This window comes from Cryptotermes secundus, unplaced genomic scaffold (genome assembly GCF_002891405.2).
Source record: "Cryptotermes secundus unplaced genomic scaffold, Csec_1.0 scaffold191, whole genome shotgun sequence".
NCBI classification, from domain to species: Eukaryota; Metazoa; Arthropoda; class Insecta; order Blattodea; family Kalotermitidae; genus Cryptotermes; species Cryptotermes secundus.
Genome location: NW_019718272.1, coordinates 1380134 through 1395302, shown reverse-complemented (window position 1 = coordinate 1395302; position 15169 = coordinate 1380134). Strand labels below are relative to the sequence as shown.

Here is a 15169-nt window from a genome sequence, read left to right as displayed (position 1 = left end):
CTCCCGCGCCCACCCACGCCCATTTTTTCTCCCCCCCTCCCCCCCCCCCCCCCAAGCTACTCGCTCGGCTTCTCTTATTTTCAGTGGAGGATGGTTCTGAATTATGATTTGTAAGAATGTGTCGTTGAACGCTGTCGTATGTATAAAGACGTTAGCAACGAATGGAATCTGCCTTGGAGTTTCCAGGACCGAGCTCGGGTTCTCTGCGAGTTTCGGACCAAGGTCTGAGTGTCAGTAGCCCCAGTGAGCCTGACGGTCCGTGTATGCCTGCCAGCTTTGCTGTCGATTAATGAGTTTCGGTTGAATTTATTATTCTAATCCCTTACTGTAATGCATCGACCAAAGTGAATTTTGGTCCAAATTGCATAATCTGGAGTATCCCATTTTAAATTTTAGAGAGATGCATTTCTTTAAACATTAATCAGATAGAAACATATATAGAACCAGAGTTTTATTTCGTATTGTACATGTCCTTTGTTAATAGATTAGGTCGTTTATTGACGGCGGAATTTGACGTTATTTTAAATAAACTGTTAGAAAATGTAATAATAGATGGCCAAATCTAAAAGGTAAGGTAAAGTTGTCCCTGTGTTTAACTAATTGAGCACTACTCCATGAAGACGTATGGAGGAGTGGATGTGTGGATCCCCACTCTCTTGACCTCGGCAGGAAGGAAGGAAGAAGGAAGTGAGTGGTCAGCTTCACGCCCCGGCTGTTCTACCCCCGGGGAAACCCCCCGTATCCGTTGGATGGGAGGCTGAGTGGACCCCAGAGTCAGTCTGGATGACGTAGAGAAGAGAAAATTCTTGATATTATCGGGACTCGAACTCCGACCCCTCAGTCGCTATACCGACTGCGCTATCCCGGCTCCCAGATGCTAGAATCTACAATGTAAAATATTGCTCCATTTCAGTCAGTCCTGTCTTTCCAATTAAGATGTAATCCGTGATGCGATATGGGTCCACCGGTAATGTTATTGAAGATGTGTGGTGTTACATCCTTTCGTTGTTAGAAACTCGGTTTCAGGGACAAGTAAGAATAATGGAGTTTTTGTTTCTTGCAATGCCCTAACTTTCGTGTGTCGATTACTAGAGTGATCCGTTATTTNCACTGCCGTGAAAGCCTCAAATCTTGCATTATCTTTGTTAAAGATCCATGTATAGCATTAATTTAGTGTCTATTAATGTCAGTAGCAGCACACTGTCGAGCGATAGCTCATTGCATGAACGTAAGTTATACTACTACACTTATGAACGAGTGAGCATTCTTGTTTCAGGATATCGTGTCTATTCTGCGAGTACTAATTATCATTTGATGTGGATATGCAAATTGTAGTATACTCTATAAAGAGAACGGTTTATGGTTGACTATGCGCGTTATTCGTGAAAGATGGCGCTAAGATTCGACCTCGACATATCATTCTATAACATGTAGGACTGGAAAGAGATACGGGAAAAAGCAGGGGAAGTTAATACTGCGGTAGATAACCTATACAGTGAAACAAATGATGGGTCTTCCGGTGAAATTCCTAACGTGGTTTCCTCTAATGTCTTGTTATTTTGATGCAGCGTTTATGGAAGTTATTACGTATTGATTTTTAAATCAACCGATAAAATGTTATTTATCACGGTTTTACGGTTTCTGAGCATGCGGGGAAGCAAACGTTGACTGACACATAGTCATTGATTCGATGGTCTTGTCACGCTGAATGTTCCACCAAAATTGCATCATTGAAAATAAGGACACAGCCAATACATCTCGCCTGTGATTGTTTTTCCGAACTTAAACATATAATCTGGGATGTATGTAGTAAAATTTATGTGCTTATATAGCGATAATCACACAACGTAGGAGTCGTAACTTATAGACAATAAAATCGATGTTTCCTGTGGCCAGTATGATTTGCCCTGGACCAACTGTAAGACAAATACATGTACTACAGATGTTTATGTCAAGAAATGTTGCTATACTTTATGAAGATGTGAACGAAAACTAGTTAAAAGTTCAACAATGAAACAGTCGGATACGCTTTTTGTAGTTTAGGTTTTCAGAGGATGGCTCTTCGATGTGCTAAATCTTTCATGTAATGTGAAATAAAACTGTGTTTCGGAGTATTAATATCTACCATGATTACGGAGTTCAGCTTCTTCCTTCATCTTTGCTCTGGTTCGAGAAGGAGAGATATGAGATAAGTATACACTTTGGACAAAAGATACGGCTCCCAGGTTAGGGTATCAGCCATTTCGTAGCATTACAGGATACCACAGAAACATGCATGTACTTATCTGGGAGATTTTACGCAATCGAAATTCGAATTCGCGAACCAGATGCACTGACCGTCAATGCGTCAGTTATCTCTCCTTCACCTGTGAAATGCATGAGCTTACAGCTTCAAGTGTGACGTGGCAGAATGTGTATGGATAACGAGCCATTAAGGCTGTTGAAGGAAGTAGTGGTGACCATGTTAAGGTCTCCGGATTTTTCCTTGAGAACTGAGATAATCTGTGAAACCCCTCAGGATAATTGGCCTCTTGACATAAACTCGAATGAAAGGTCCTCGGAATACGCAGTTGGTGTGGTAGCTCAATGCTCGTTCACTTTTCTGGAGTTTACGAATTGAGTCCAGAAGCGTTCTAGTTGTTTTCCCTTTGTTTGAACAAATGTTAAAACATTATTTGCAGGAAAATATATGCTTGTAGGCCAATCACAGTGGCCTCGCGATGTAAGGCATGAAATGTCTTCGCCCCCTCGAACACTGGGATCGTGGGTTCGAATCCCACTCAAGGCATAGATGTCTGTGTTAGGTAGTGGCCTTGCGACGGGCTGATCCCCGTCCAAGGAGTCCTACCCACCGTCTTAGCTTAAGAAACTGAAGTGAAACGAAGCATATTTCACGGATGCCTATGCTCCAAGTGGGAGCAACAGGAATAGAAGAAGGAGAAGAAGAAGAAGAATGTGGGCGTAGATGTACGCGTTAATTTTAACGGGATCCAATAGCTCCGTCTCCGTTGTCGATCCAGTAAGACACTTAAATCTGCTATGTAAACTCGAATAAAACAGGTGAAATTCTAGAACAGTCACTGGAAAATTTTACAGCTAGCGTGCTGTAGAACTATACTGAATAGCAGACGTGTCTACATGTGGAATTGACTGGATATTTGAAGAGTTTTTGAACTTAATAATGAAAATTACAATCTTTGGCTGTCCGTTGACTAGCTTTGAAATCGTCTTCTAGCACTTGTCTGGCAATCGTGAACCTCGAGTAGAAGCCCTCTCGTAACTTCGCTCTGCAAGCAAACATGGATGAAAGAACATTTCAAAATCATTCGCAACTTTCCGCCTCGCCGCATCTCAGCGGTTTTAAAGTCATTTCATTGTCTCACTGCATGACGAGGTTACGTTGAAATGTTCTCTGTGAATGGACGAAAACTTAATAAAATTGGAAAAGAAAATATTTAATGGCATATCAATCAAGCATATAGTGCAGTTACCTTCTTCGTGTGTGTTTTGCCTCTTGTATCACTCATATAAAAAAATACTGTCTCTTCTTCCAGGCTAACGAAATTCCAGAGAGGGGATGCATATTTGTACTCCGAGAGGGATGTGAAGACATAAACAGAGTTAAATGCAGATTTATCGTTATGGATTTTATAATGATCAGTTATCATGACATTTTTTGCCAATGTAGACAGTGTCAAATTCTCTAAGACTACCAGACGCACTTCTGTAAAATATTTTGAAGTATCCTCGTGTTAGTAAGGAATGTAATTTACTGTCGACTTTTCTGCTAGAGTTGTAACTAATAAGTATTTTCAAATGTCCATTGTTTTGAGTGAAAATATATTTCAGCAACTTATTCCCCTTAATTGATGTATTAAAGGCATGTGCTGTGCATTTAATATAGGGCCTGTACTTACAGAACTGGTATTTAATTTAAATTTCCATAGGGTATAGAAGACCAAGGCGTAGGTGGGTCGGCAATATTAAAATGGATGTTAGAGAGATAGGATGGTATGGTATGGATTGGATTGATCTGGCTCAGGATAGGAACCAGTGGAAGGCTCTTGTGAACACGGCAATGAACCTTCGGGTTCCATAAAATGCTGGGAAATTCTTGAGTAGCTTCAGAATTGGCGGCTCCTCCAGAAGGCTCAGCTTCATGAGTAAGTAAGTAAGTAGGGTATGGAGAAGACGCTCAGTCTCATAGGAGGATGGTAAGACGTTTGGCAAATTACAAAGAATAACGAGCTGAACTTGTTGATTATTAGCGTCGAAGAGGAAATAATAATTTTAAGCTCATGACCCGTGTCAGCTAATTTTCAATAAAGGAAAATTGAATTAGATGAATGTAAAAAGGTAATAGACACAATTGGGTTCCACCGCCAATTTTTACATCAGAATCTTTTCTGCTCTGAATAGAGCTTTAACGGGGTTGGCAAAACTACAATGCGTATTTAACTCACTTTAATTTTTAGAAAACCGGTACACACATTTCGTGTATCCTGACTCCTCTTATACGTTCTTTGTACAAAATACGTAACTTGGACGCGTGGTGTAAAGTGTTCTTTTCTTGTCACGTCTTTATATTTGTTTTCATTGAGATTTTGTTTTATTTTTGTATTATACACTTGAGACTCCATTTTTTTTAGATAAAACGCATTCGTTTATTGCCAGAAGGCAGGATACTGGAAGTCTGAATGAAATTGCCCTTGTAAGTGACCGAATTCGTGCCTTGACTTAATTGACATCTTCGGAGAACGAGGTAGCTGATATATTTGATTTTTATTGACTCATCATTTATTGTCTTGATGTTAACCGCCTTCGAATAATAGCGATTTAGGGTGTCTTTGCATATTTCAAAAGGAGAGGGTGAGAATTTTTTAAGGTCTGAAGTGGCGACGTTTCTTAATAGAGAGATTGGTTCTAGTCATGCGACAAGAATTTCCATGAAAAATCTTTGAACTGTAGACCTCGCTGTTCATCGAAATTTGCACAGGATCATCGTAAACTTTGAAAGCATAGTATATGAGACAAACTCCATCTTAAGTGCAACAATTTAATTGTAGTTCTTTCTTCTTTCCTTCCTCTACACTACATGTTTCGGCCTTAAATGGCCATCATCAGGTGTATATTCTTACATAGCTGCTACACTGCCCGTAGTTTAAAATTCAGAATACCAGTTTTTCCAATTGTATGTATGTATAAAATTTGTGTTAACCTACACACGTCAATTTGATTTCCAAAATTGGCACTTTTTTAAAAGTTCAATTCAAATTAAAATGTCTTTAAATTTTCCGTGCTTTTTCTTTTTCCAGATTTTAAAAATTAAAATTTCTCGGGGTTCTATAGTGCTGCAGCGGCCACTTCTTGTTTTATCGCTGTTCAGGTATTGTCTGTAATATGTAAATATTCCTATTACTCTCTTATATTACGTTATGTTATTCTTATATGTTTATACTGTTATTTGTACTTACTCTGTGTAGGCTCTCTGTGCGTATGCCGCTGCCTATCTTTAATACGTGTGCTGTCTGATGTATTGTGTGCTGTGTTTTATGTTGGTGAGTGTAGGAGGGGGAATGGGTAGGTATGTACAGTATGTACAGGTAGAGTACAGTTTTCACACCTTTCGTCCTTTACAGTACGGTCAAATAGCATTCAGTTCTAGTGGAGAACTGCAGGGCCCGCTCTCATATGTTGCCATATATGTTGCTGTCTCGTCATCAAAATACAGGGCAAAATTATGACACAAAGATAGGAAACAGGCGTTTTGTAAATGTGACACAGTTCAGATATTTGGGAACGACGATAACAAATCAAAACCTGATTCAGAAGGAAATTAAGAAGATATTAAACTCGGGTAATGCTTGCTACCATTCGGTCCAGAACCTTTTGTCTTCTCGCCTGCTTTCCAAAATCATAAAAAGTATNCGCAGCCCTTGGGAGGGACATAGACTGAGAGTGTTTGAGAACAGGGTGCTGAGGAGAATATTTGGATTGAAGAGAGATGAAGTGACGGGAGGTTGGAGAAAACTGCATAATGAGGAGCTTCATAACTTGTACTCTTCTCCAAGTATAATTAGAATGATCAAGTCGAGGAGTGTGAGATGGACAGGGCATGTAGCACGAATGGGAGAGAAGAGGAATGCATGTAGGATATTGGTGTGAAAGCCGGAAGGAAAGAGACCACTTGGAAGACCGAGGCGTAGGTGCGTGAACAATATTAAAATGGATCTTAGAGAGATAGGATGGGATGGGATGGATTGGATTGATCTGGCTCAGGATAGGTACCGGTGTGGAGGTCTCTTGTGAACACGGTAATGAACCTTCGAGTTCCATAAGATTCTGGGAAATTCTTGAATAGCTGCAGAATTGGTTTCTTCTCAAGAAGGGCTCCGCTCCATAAACAAGTAAGTAAGGGCCCGCTCTCATACGATGTTTCCGCATAATACAAGTATCTTTAATTCTCTCTCAGTACTCTGGGATCTGTTGGTAACACAAACTATACAGTAATATTTTCAAACGGGAATTTCAACCATGTCCTGCGTACAAAAATGTGGGATTCTTGGTTACCAAATCTTTTTTCAACTTTCGACCCAGCTAGTCACAACCTTGCCAGAGGGCGATAGTGAAAGCTGTGGAGTACCGTAAACAATTTTCCTAGCCAGTTTTACATGTGTTTGACCCAGGGACTGAGGTTTAACAGACAGCCTTATGTTTCTGTGTTACAGGATATGCTTTACACCACACCACAGTGTTATAACATGGACTGTGGCCTTTCCCACTATCTTCACATAATCTCATCTGTCAGTGCACCGGGTCAGTCTCACTGCATTTGTTCTGCTTCATGTAACTAAACTGGCGCGTGTGTATAATCGTTGTAATTGAAGTTATATCCCTAGGGGACCATTACTCCGAAACGTCACTACACAGATGGCTGCAGTCTGTAAATAGAAGCCTGCAACTTACCTTTTAATTAGTTTCAATTTGTCTGTGTACGTTTTATTTGCTGTTTTTAACGACTTCTTCAGTATCGAGACTCTATAGCGTAGGGTAAGTGATGAATGTTGAATTGGAAAGGATTTAGAAGGAAGCGGTCATAGCCTAAACGAGGTACTAGCCAGGCATTTTGCTGCAGGGATTCAGGGTAACCATGAAGACGTTCGGCCATAATAGCCGGTGTCGTGGCCGAGATTCAAACCGATTACGCTCCCACGAATAGGGAGCTTCTCCTCTAGATCAGGCTATTCGGTTTCTGTAATCGTGTACACGTTTCACAGGTACAACTATTCTAACTGAAGTTGGTTATTTAAAGAACAAGGGGGTTTCTGTCGATACATATCGTTTGAAACAACGTACTACTGAACCCGTGCTGTTTTCCCTGCGATACGTGTGTGATGACACACTGTTTATGTAACGCGTTCATTCTTTTTACGTTCAGAGACACAAAATGAAATTCACATAGAGAAGATACCAAATCCGAGAAGGAAGTATAAGGCACAGCCAATACTGTTGCCGCGAGGGGTGGAGGGGGGCATGTGTAAGTCATCTATTACAAGGCCTTACAGGGTTACCTTCTGTCCTTCGATTCGCTGGAGTTGGCATTGACCTCCCGTTTGGTTAATGTCTTGGAATTTGTTTCTGACTTGGTTAACGCTGTGTTTGGACCTAAGTTTCATAATTTTGTCATCATTGTCATCAGGACTATCATCAGCAAATTACTTAGACGAAACACGCTCAGAATATGCCCCTGTAGCGAACGTTACTGTTGACAGTGCATTTATTTGCTATAGGTGTTTCAGGCTATATAGCGTCGAATGGTAGGACGATAAACTGATATTGTGACCTAATTAAAGTTACTGTTGGGGACTAATAAATGTGGCCATGGGTACATTAATGACTGGGATCGAATGGCTGGGTATTCAGTACTTGTTTACCTGCCCTTCTCCCTCGCAAGATATACGATACGCCTTAAACACGGTCACATACCACACCATAACAGTACTATGGAGGAAATTGCTCCAGACACCCCTCACGATACTTCCGGCCGAGATTCGAAATGGGCACCTCCCACATAGAAATCGGAAGCGTTACTGCTCGAGTGAACATGCTCCATGTTGTTGGCGATGCCGAAGATCGGGAATTCAGTGCAGTCAGCCATTACGAATAGTAGGCTTACTGTGGAGCTGAGTCCCTCTTGAGAAGCCGCTACTCGCTCAACATTTCGTGGAACCCGAAGGTTCATTACTGTGTTCACAAGAACCATCCACTTGTCCGTATCCTGAGCCAGATAAATCCAGTCGGTAGCACCCCGAGCTGTGTCTCTGAGATCTGTCTTAATAATATTTTCCAACCAATGTTTAGGTCTTACTAGTAGTCTCTTTCCTTCTGGCGTTTTCACAAAAATCTTGCATGCATTATTCTTTCCCGTGAATTGTATATTCCCTGCCCATCTCATCCTCCTTGACTAGATCATTCTCAATAATGTTATATTTTAGCGTCCTGTTGCACTGATTTAAGTCCATAACACACATACCCAGCAGGCCCAGCAGTATAACACACGCAGTCACAGGAGCAAGACACAACACAAAGCACAATACACACATGGAAGTAGAGAGAGTGCTCCGACAGAAGAGGATAGGTGTGACTCGCGTAGTGAGATACGACATAGGGATGAAAAATACTGAACAATTTTAATATTTTTAACATTTAATATTTATCAATATATATGATAAATATATATTTTAGTTATTTTAACATGAAGACGGCAAGGCATGCAGTGAACTAGTTTAACGTAAATCGAATAAGCATGGCACTTTTGTGCCGAAACATGTAGTGCGAGAGAGAGGAGTGAGATAGATGAGTGTATGCACTGGAAGACGGTTGAAATAAATCATAGATCATTCTCATTATACTTGGCGAAGGATACAATTTATGAAGCTCCTCATTATGCAGTTTTCTCCATCCTCTTATTATTCCATCCCTCTTCAGCCCAAACTTTCTCCCCAGCGCCCTGTTCAGAAATACCGTCCTCCCTTAATGTCAGAAACCAAGTTTCACACCCATACAAAACCACAGGGAAAAATGAAGTTTTGTATTGTTTCATGTTTACATTTTTAGACAGCAGACGAGAAGGCAGAAGGTTCTGAACTGAATACTAGGGTATAACAACATATAATTAATTGGCCCTATAAGCTTGCAATGCCGGTCACGGTAGCCGAGTGGTCTAAGGCATGTACTGTCTTCGCTCGCTTGGAAACCGGGATCGTGGTTTCGAATCCCAGTCAGGGCATGGATGTTTAGTTTGTGTGTTTGTGTACAGGTAGAGGCCTTGCAACGAGCTGATCGCCCCCCAAGGGTCCTAAAAAATGTGTAAGATCGAGAAAATCCGAAGTGAACGGAGAAGTTCATGGAAGTAGGCCTAGGCCCACTGGGGCTGTAGTGCCAAAGGGGAACGAAAAGAAAACTTGCAGTGGAGTCTGCCCTTATCAAGTCTGAGGTTTCATAATTTTACTTAGGATTTTAGTTTCTGCGCTGTCTTCGTAGTGCAGTGCAGTTCTCGCGATTAAATTGTTAACGCGTGATGCATTCGTTAGAGAGACACTCGCTTGTAGGGTACATTCAGTGTACACCATATTGAATTATTATTTGACTATCGTATGTAGTCTGTTTCTTGTACCTTTGCTGGATTTATGGCAAATTTGGGTGCCGTATGTGAGTAAGATATTTATATTTTGAGAATACACGGAGATGAGGCCGTTTATTTCCTCGCGTGTGCGGTTAAAGTCGTTAATATAGAGTGGAGTATGGATGTTTCTGAATGGCTGGAACTTTCTGTGTATATATAGCCCATGTTCTATTTGGAGGCATCTTGATTGATACAGTGTGTTTGTTAATGCAGGTGCCGAAGTCACCTCGTCATTCCCTCCTAATAGCGGCGCTGTCATCGTTCCGTCGTCACAACAGCAACAACAGACGCCGCCGCAGCCGTCTGTACCACTGCTGAGTTCCCCGCCCGCCCCCACTACAGGTAGGCCTCTGTCGTGCAAACACGTTGAACTAATGCGTACAGTTGTGGACTGTAAACTTGACAGTTGCTGGGTGAAGGAGGAAGGAATGGAAAGAGACCTGCCTGCTTTGTAGTTGTGCATTCCTTGCAGGTCTCAGGTTCGGCGTCGCCAGCTGTTTGTGGGAGGTCAGTAACATTTTTGGAATTTACCATTATGTGAATCCCCCCCTCCCCTCCGTTTATTGGATGCAGAAGAAGAAAGGAAATAAAGTAAAAAAAAGTAAAGGTATCCCTGTAACAGGCCGTGGAGGCCCGTAGGGTTGTGAGATGTTGAGGTTCCCACATTTTCTATACAATCGGTTCGTAGATGGCGGTGAGGTTGTCAGCCCTACGCACCGGCCGCCCTTCACCCCCCAAGAATATATCAAAAATATTCCTGGTTCTCATTTCTGTTAGAGGCTGAGTCGACCCCAGGGCCATATTGCGGCTGGATGGATTAGGTCAATTGAAAAAAAGATATCCAGTGACCTCATCGGGACTTGAACCCGCGACCTTCCTGATTGTAGCATAGTGCCTCAACCAACTACGCTACCGCGTGCCCCCAGAAGAAAGAAAGCGCCAAGAAAAATGAAATACTTCTACGTCTTTATGTGAAATCATATAGTATACCAATTTACACAGAACGTGCCGAGAGCGAAGCGGAACCCAGAACCTCTGCATCAGTTAGGGCGCGGAACTGTACTTCGGTCCACTCGCGTTCAGAACATCTCTGTTTGCTTACAGCTAGCAATTACACCAATTACTTAACGATTCAATAGATGTATTACTGATAATTATTTATTAATACTGCGATTTTAGGATGCTCATTAAAGAGAGAAAAAAATTTGTCCCTTTCAACGAGATATTCGGCTTCGGGAATGTGAATATGTCACACACAGCCATATCTGGGTAATATGGTCGATTTTATATACTAGTATTCGTGTCCAGAATCGCTTTACCGATACTGCTGTATTGGTAGATGCATGGTCGTAATGCTAGAAGACCCGTCTTACTGGCAAAGCTTTTTGACAAATATGTTTCTGCAAACGTTCAAAATGTTTGATTGAAACTCTGTTTTGCAGAATCAAATTTGTAGTGGATAATTCATTTTGTATCACTAAAGCCGTTTAGCGCCGGTCATGGTAGCCGAGCGGTCTAAGGCGTGCACTGTCTTCGCTCGCTCGGAAGCCAGGATCGTGGGTTCGGATCCCACTCAGGGCATGGATGTTTGTGTGCGTTTTTCTGTGTTTGTGTATAGGTAGACGAGCTGATCACTCGCCCAATGAGTCGTACCGTATGTGTAAGATCTAGTAAACCGAAGTGAAACGGAGAATTTCATGGAGGTACGCCCAGGCCCAAATTGGGGCTGTAGCGCCACAGGAAAAAAAAAAGGCGTTTAGCATCGTTATGACGTTTCAGTTTTACTTTCGGTTGCAGAGACTCTGGTTAAAGGCCGTACTTGAAGTTCCTAATTTCATCTGAGATCACTGTTTTTTGATGTTTTCTGAAAGGCCTGAGAAATTTTTCTTTTCCTCAGTTTGACTCGCTTACGAGATTTTTCATTGCCATTTTAACATATGCTTTTCTTCATGTTCATATCTCTGTTGAAAGTCAGTCTTACATTTTATGTAGGCCTTTTGCTGTCTTCACCCGCCTCTGTGATCTAGTGGTCAGAGTTCCTGCCTACAAATCCAGAGGTCCCTGATTCGATCCCCAGCGTTACCAGTTTTTCTGAGAAGTAGTGGGTCTGGAACGGGGTAAACTCAGCCTCGTGAGGATAATTGAGGAGCTATTTGAAGGAAATAGCGACTCCGGTCTAGAAAACCGAGATTAACGGCCGTGGGGATCCGTTGCGCTGACCACGCGACACCCTCTATCCTCTAAATTTGGCACTAACTTCGTCGACAAGCGGCGTCCGCTCGGTCGGTATAGTTCGCTTTCGGTATACAGTCCACGGATATTTTTTTCTATTGTCTTCAGAACAGCTGGCCAAAACTGCCGTCTAGATTACTCACCGTCGCTAACATCTTCCCTTCATTTATGAGCTTCCTTAATTCATAAAGTAGGCTGCTCTATAGCTCAAACGGTTAGTCGCTGGCTTCCCACCGCGGCGGCCAGAANGCATCCTTTTCCAGTTGGCTGACAGGTATGATGTCAGATAAACAAATGAAGTGTTCCTTCGATAATGTCCTTACTAGAGCTACGAAATACACTGATTTCAGACAACTTTTTGAAACAGAGTTGCACGTAGTCAAATGGTTGAAAACGCTCCGTTTCTCCAGCTATGCCAGTTGTTTCACAGATAGTCTTCTTTTGTGTTAGTCAGGTCTCGTATATGTGGACTAGCATAGAAACGTTCGTAGTTTGTATGACGACCTTAAAATATGAAGAGCAGAACACACATTTTCTGAAGACGATAGAATGAGAACTCTCTTTGAATATAGGTAGAGAGAATATGTGAGGATGTCTACATCTCATTTCCACTGAGAGACGGCAAAGAAGCCAGTTCACATTTGTACACGAGAATATTCTAAGCGTGGCCTCTCGAACGCTCGCGCTACGTGACCCGCACGCTATTTCTTTGTCACGCTACATGAGTTTTCTGTCCTTAAACCCCTTCATTAAATTTTCCGCAATATTCCTCACTTTCCTTGAATCCGCAGTTATGCTTCAGTATTCAAAGTTTCTCTGTCGGTGCCTTCGAGAGAGTGCTGTATCAAACTGTTCAAGCAACAACAGTTCGCAAGACTGTCACAGTGGATGGCCTTTATTCTTTACTGTCATGGATCCGAAATTTACTGCATGGAGTTGCCACGTTTGATGTTTTATTTTTACTTCATTTAACGACAATTTTTGAGCAACATGGGTTGTAATCACCGAATGAGATGATAATTAAGCTATAAAAGTTTATAACGATGTTACATCAGTACAAATACTCGTATTATGTTTCTGGACATTATCCATCGTCCTATTTTTATCTAAAAACACCTCCCTGTTTATATTTCAAAACGCGACGTTTCGAGGACTGGGTTCTGTCTCTGTGTTCAGGTAAAACCTACTCAGTTGTGTCCAATCAGTAGAGCTACTTCCTGTGCGTTTTGAAATAGAAAAAGGACTGTGTTTAAGAGAAGAACAGGACGATGGGTAAATCCCAGAAACGTAATATTTGTACGAATGAGATGGTGGTTGCAAAGATTTGGTAGAGTCGGTCGTGGGCTCTTTTTATGTAGGCCTACAGTTTCTGCACTAGCCTGAAATAATGAAAAAAAAACAGCCAACCTCAGGGCAGAAAATCTTATCCGGAACTTCCTGAAAACGTGGCAGGACTGTTTCCCATTTCATCGTCATGTTCGGTATAAGATCTTCAGGGCATGATTCTTAATATAGGCGTGATACTGCCTTTTCAAAAACGTTGGAGGCATGCAGCCAAATAAGAATGTAGCATTGTATGACACAAACTCCGTCCTAAGTGTAACAATTTATTGTAGTTCTTTTGTCTTCTTTTCTTCTACACTACATGTTTCGGCCGTAAATGGCCATCATCAGGTGTATACTCTCACGTAGCTGTTACACTGCACGTAGTTTAAAATTTAAAAACACCAGCTTTCTTAATTGTTGATTTCTCCGTTGTTAATAGGTCCCGATATATCAGAATCCCCTTGCTGATATTTGTCAGATATGTATAAAATCTTTGTTAATTTCCATACTTCAATTTGATTTTTGAATTTTGGTATTTTTAAAATCTTCAATTTATATTTAAAAATTTTAAAAATTTATTGTTTTTATTCGTCGATAATAAATTATTTTACTTTAATTTCTTACCATCGTATGAAACTGACTTCACTGAGGCCGATATCTTCCTACGGGTGTAAAAAATAAGTGCAAAAGTAAAGGTTTCCCTTTAACAGACCGTGAAGATCCATAGGGTTGTGAGATGCTGAGGCTCCCACATTTTCTAGACAATCGGTTCATAGATGGCGGTGAGGTTGTCAGCCTTACGCGCCGGCCGCCCTGTACCCCCAGGAATATTCCTGGTACTCAAATCTGTTAGAGGCTGAGTCGACCCCAGGGCCATAATGCGGCTGGAAGGATTAGGTCAATTGGAAAAAATCCACCAACATCGGGATTCGATCCGGCGACCTTTCGTCTTATAGCATAGTGCCTCACGCTGCCGCATGCCCCCCCCCCACAGATGTAACCCTTCTTAAATTCAAAAACGAAATAGAAATACATGTTCACTTTTGCGCACATTAAATTCCAGAAACTTAGTAGCGCCCAGACCACAAAGGGAAATAAGTAGGGTCTAATGTTAAAGTGCAGTCAGTATACGCATTATTTGGATGTGTGAAGGTGTTCATTCGCTATACAATCGTCCAAGTTTTCAAAGTACGTATATACAGTAAGCTCTTGCATATTGGCGTCACTGAAGACCTTAGCCGAGCTAAGCAAGTGTTTACAGGCATTGTTAACATAAAGGTCACTATGTGCTCCATGCTGCCATATAACAATGCAGTGAATATAACCACGCCCTTTGCGTTACTGCTTCAAAAATTTTATTTATTTTCCTTTAGAATTATGTTACTTCCCACATATCTCGACCTCACTTAAAGCAACAGCTAATTGTCTTTTCCGACTCTTGTTTTAAATAATCGAGGATATACACGGTCATCGAAAAAGATATCCGGGATTCCAAAATGTCGTATATTTTTAAATGCAGAATAAGTCTTGGTTTTTTTTGTTTTGTTTTAGGCTCATGTATCTGTATGCGCTCTTATTTTGGCTATTATTATTATTGATAATAATAATAAAAATGTCTCGTAGTGTCATGTTGTGTTGTGTTCATGTATTTGTATACACTCTTATGTTGGCCGTTACTATTAGAATTGTTATATCGTAATGCCATGTTGTGTTGTGTTCATGTATTTGTATACGCTCTTATGTTGGCCGTTACTGTTAGAAATGTTATATCGTAATGTCATGTTGTGTTGTGTTCATGTATTAGTATACGCTCTTATGTTGGCCGTTACTGTTAGAAATGTTATATCGTAATGTCATGTTGTGTTGTGTTCATGTATTAGTATACGCTCTTATGTTGGCCGTTACTGTTAGAAATGTCGTAATGTC

At 41.2% G+C, this 15169-nt stretch overlaps 1 protein-coding gene across 7 annotated transcripts in view; it reads left to right on the top strand.

Annotated features, from left to right (window-relative positions):
• LOC111872804 (phosphatase and actin regulator 2) overlaps positions 1-15169 on the top strand; it is a 371253-nt gene that overhangs the window by 194648 nt on the left and 161436 nt on the right. For all 7 annotated transcript variants that reach the window (XM_023867360.2, XM_023867197.2, XM_023867034.2 and 4 more), the window contains exon 4: positions 9899-10027. In XM_023867360.2, the coding sequence (XP_023723128.1) occupies positions 9899-10027 (129 nt within the window). The remainder of the gene's footprint in view (positions 1-9898; positions 10028-15169) is intronic.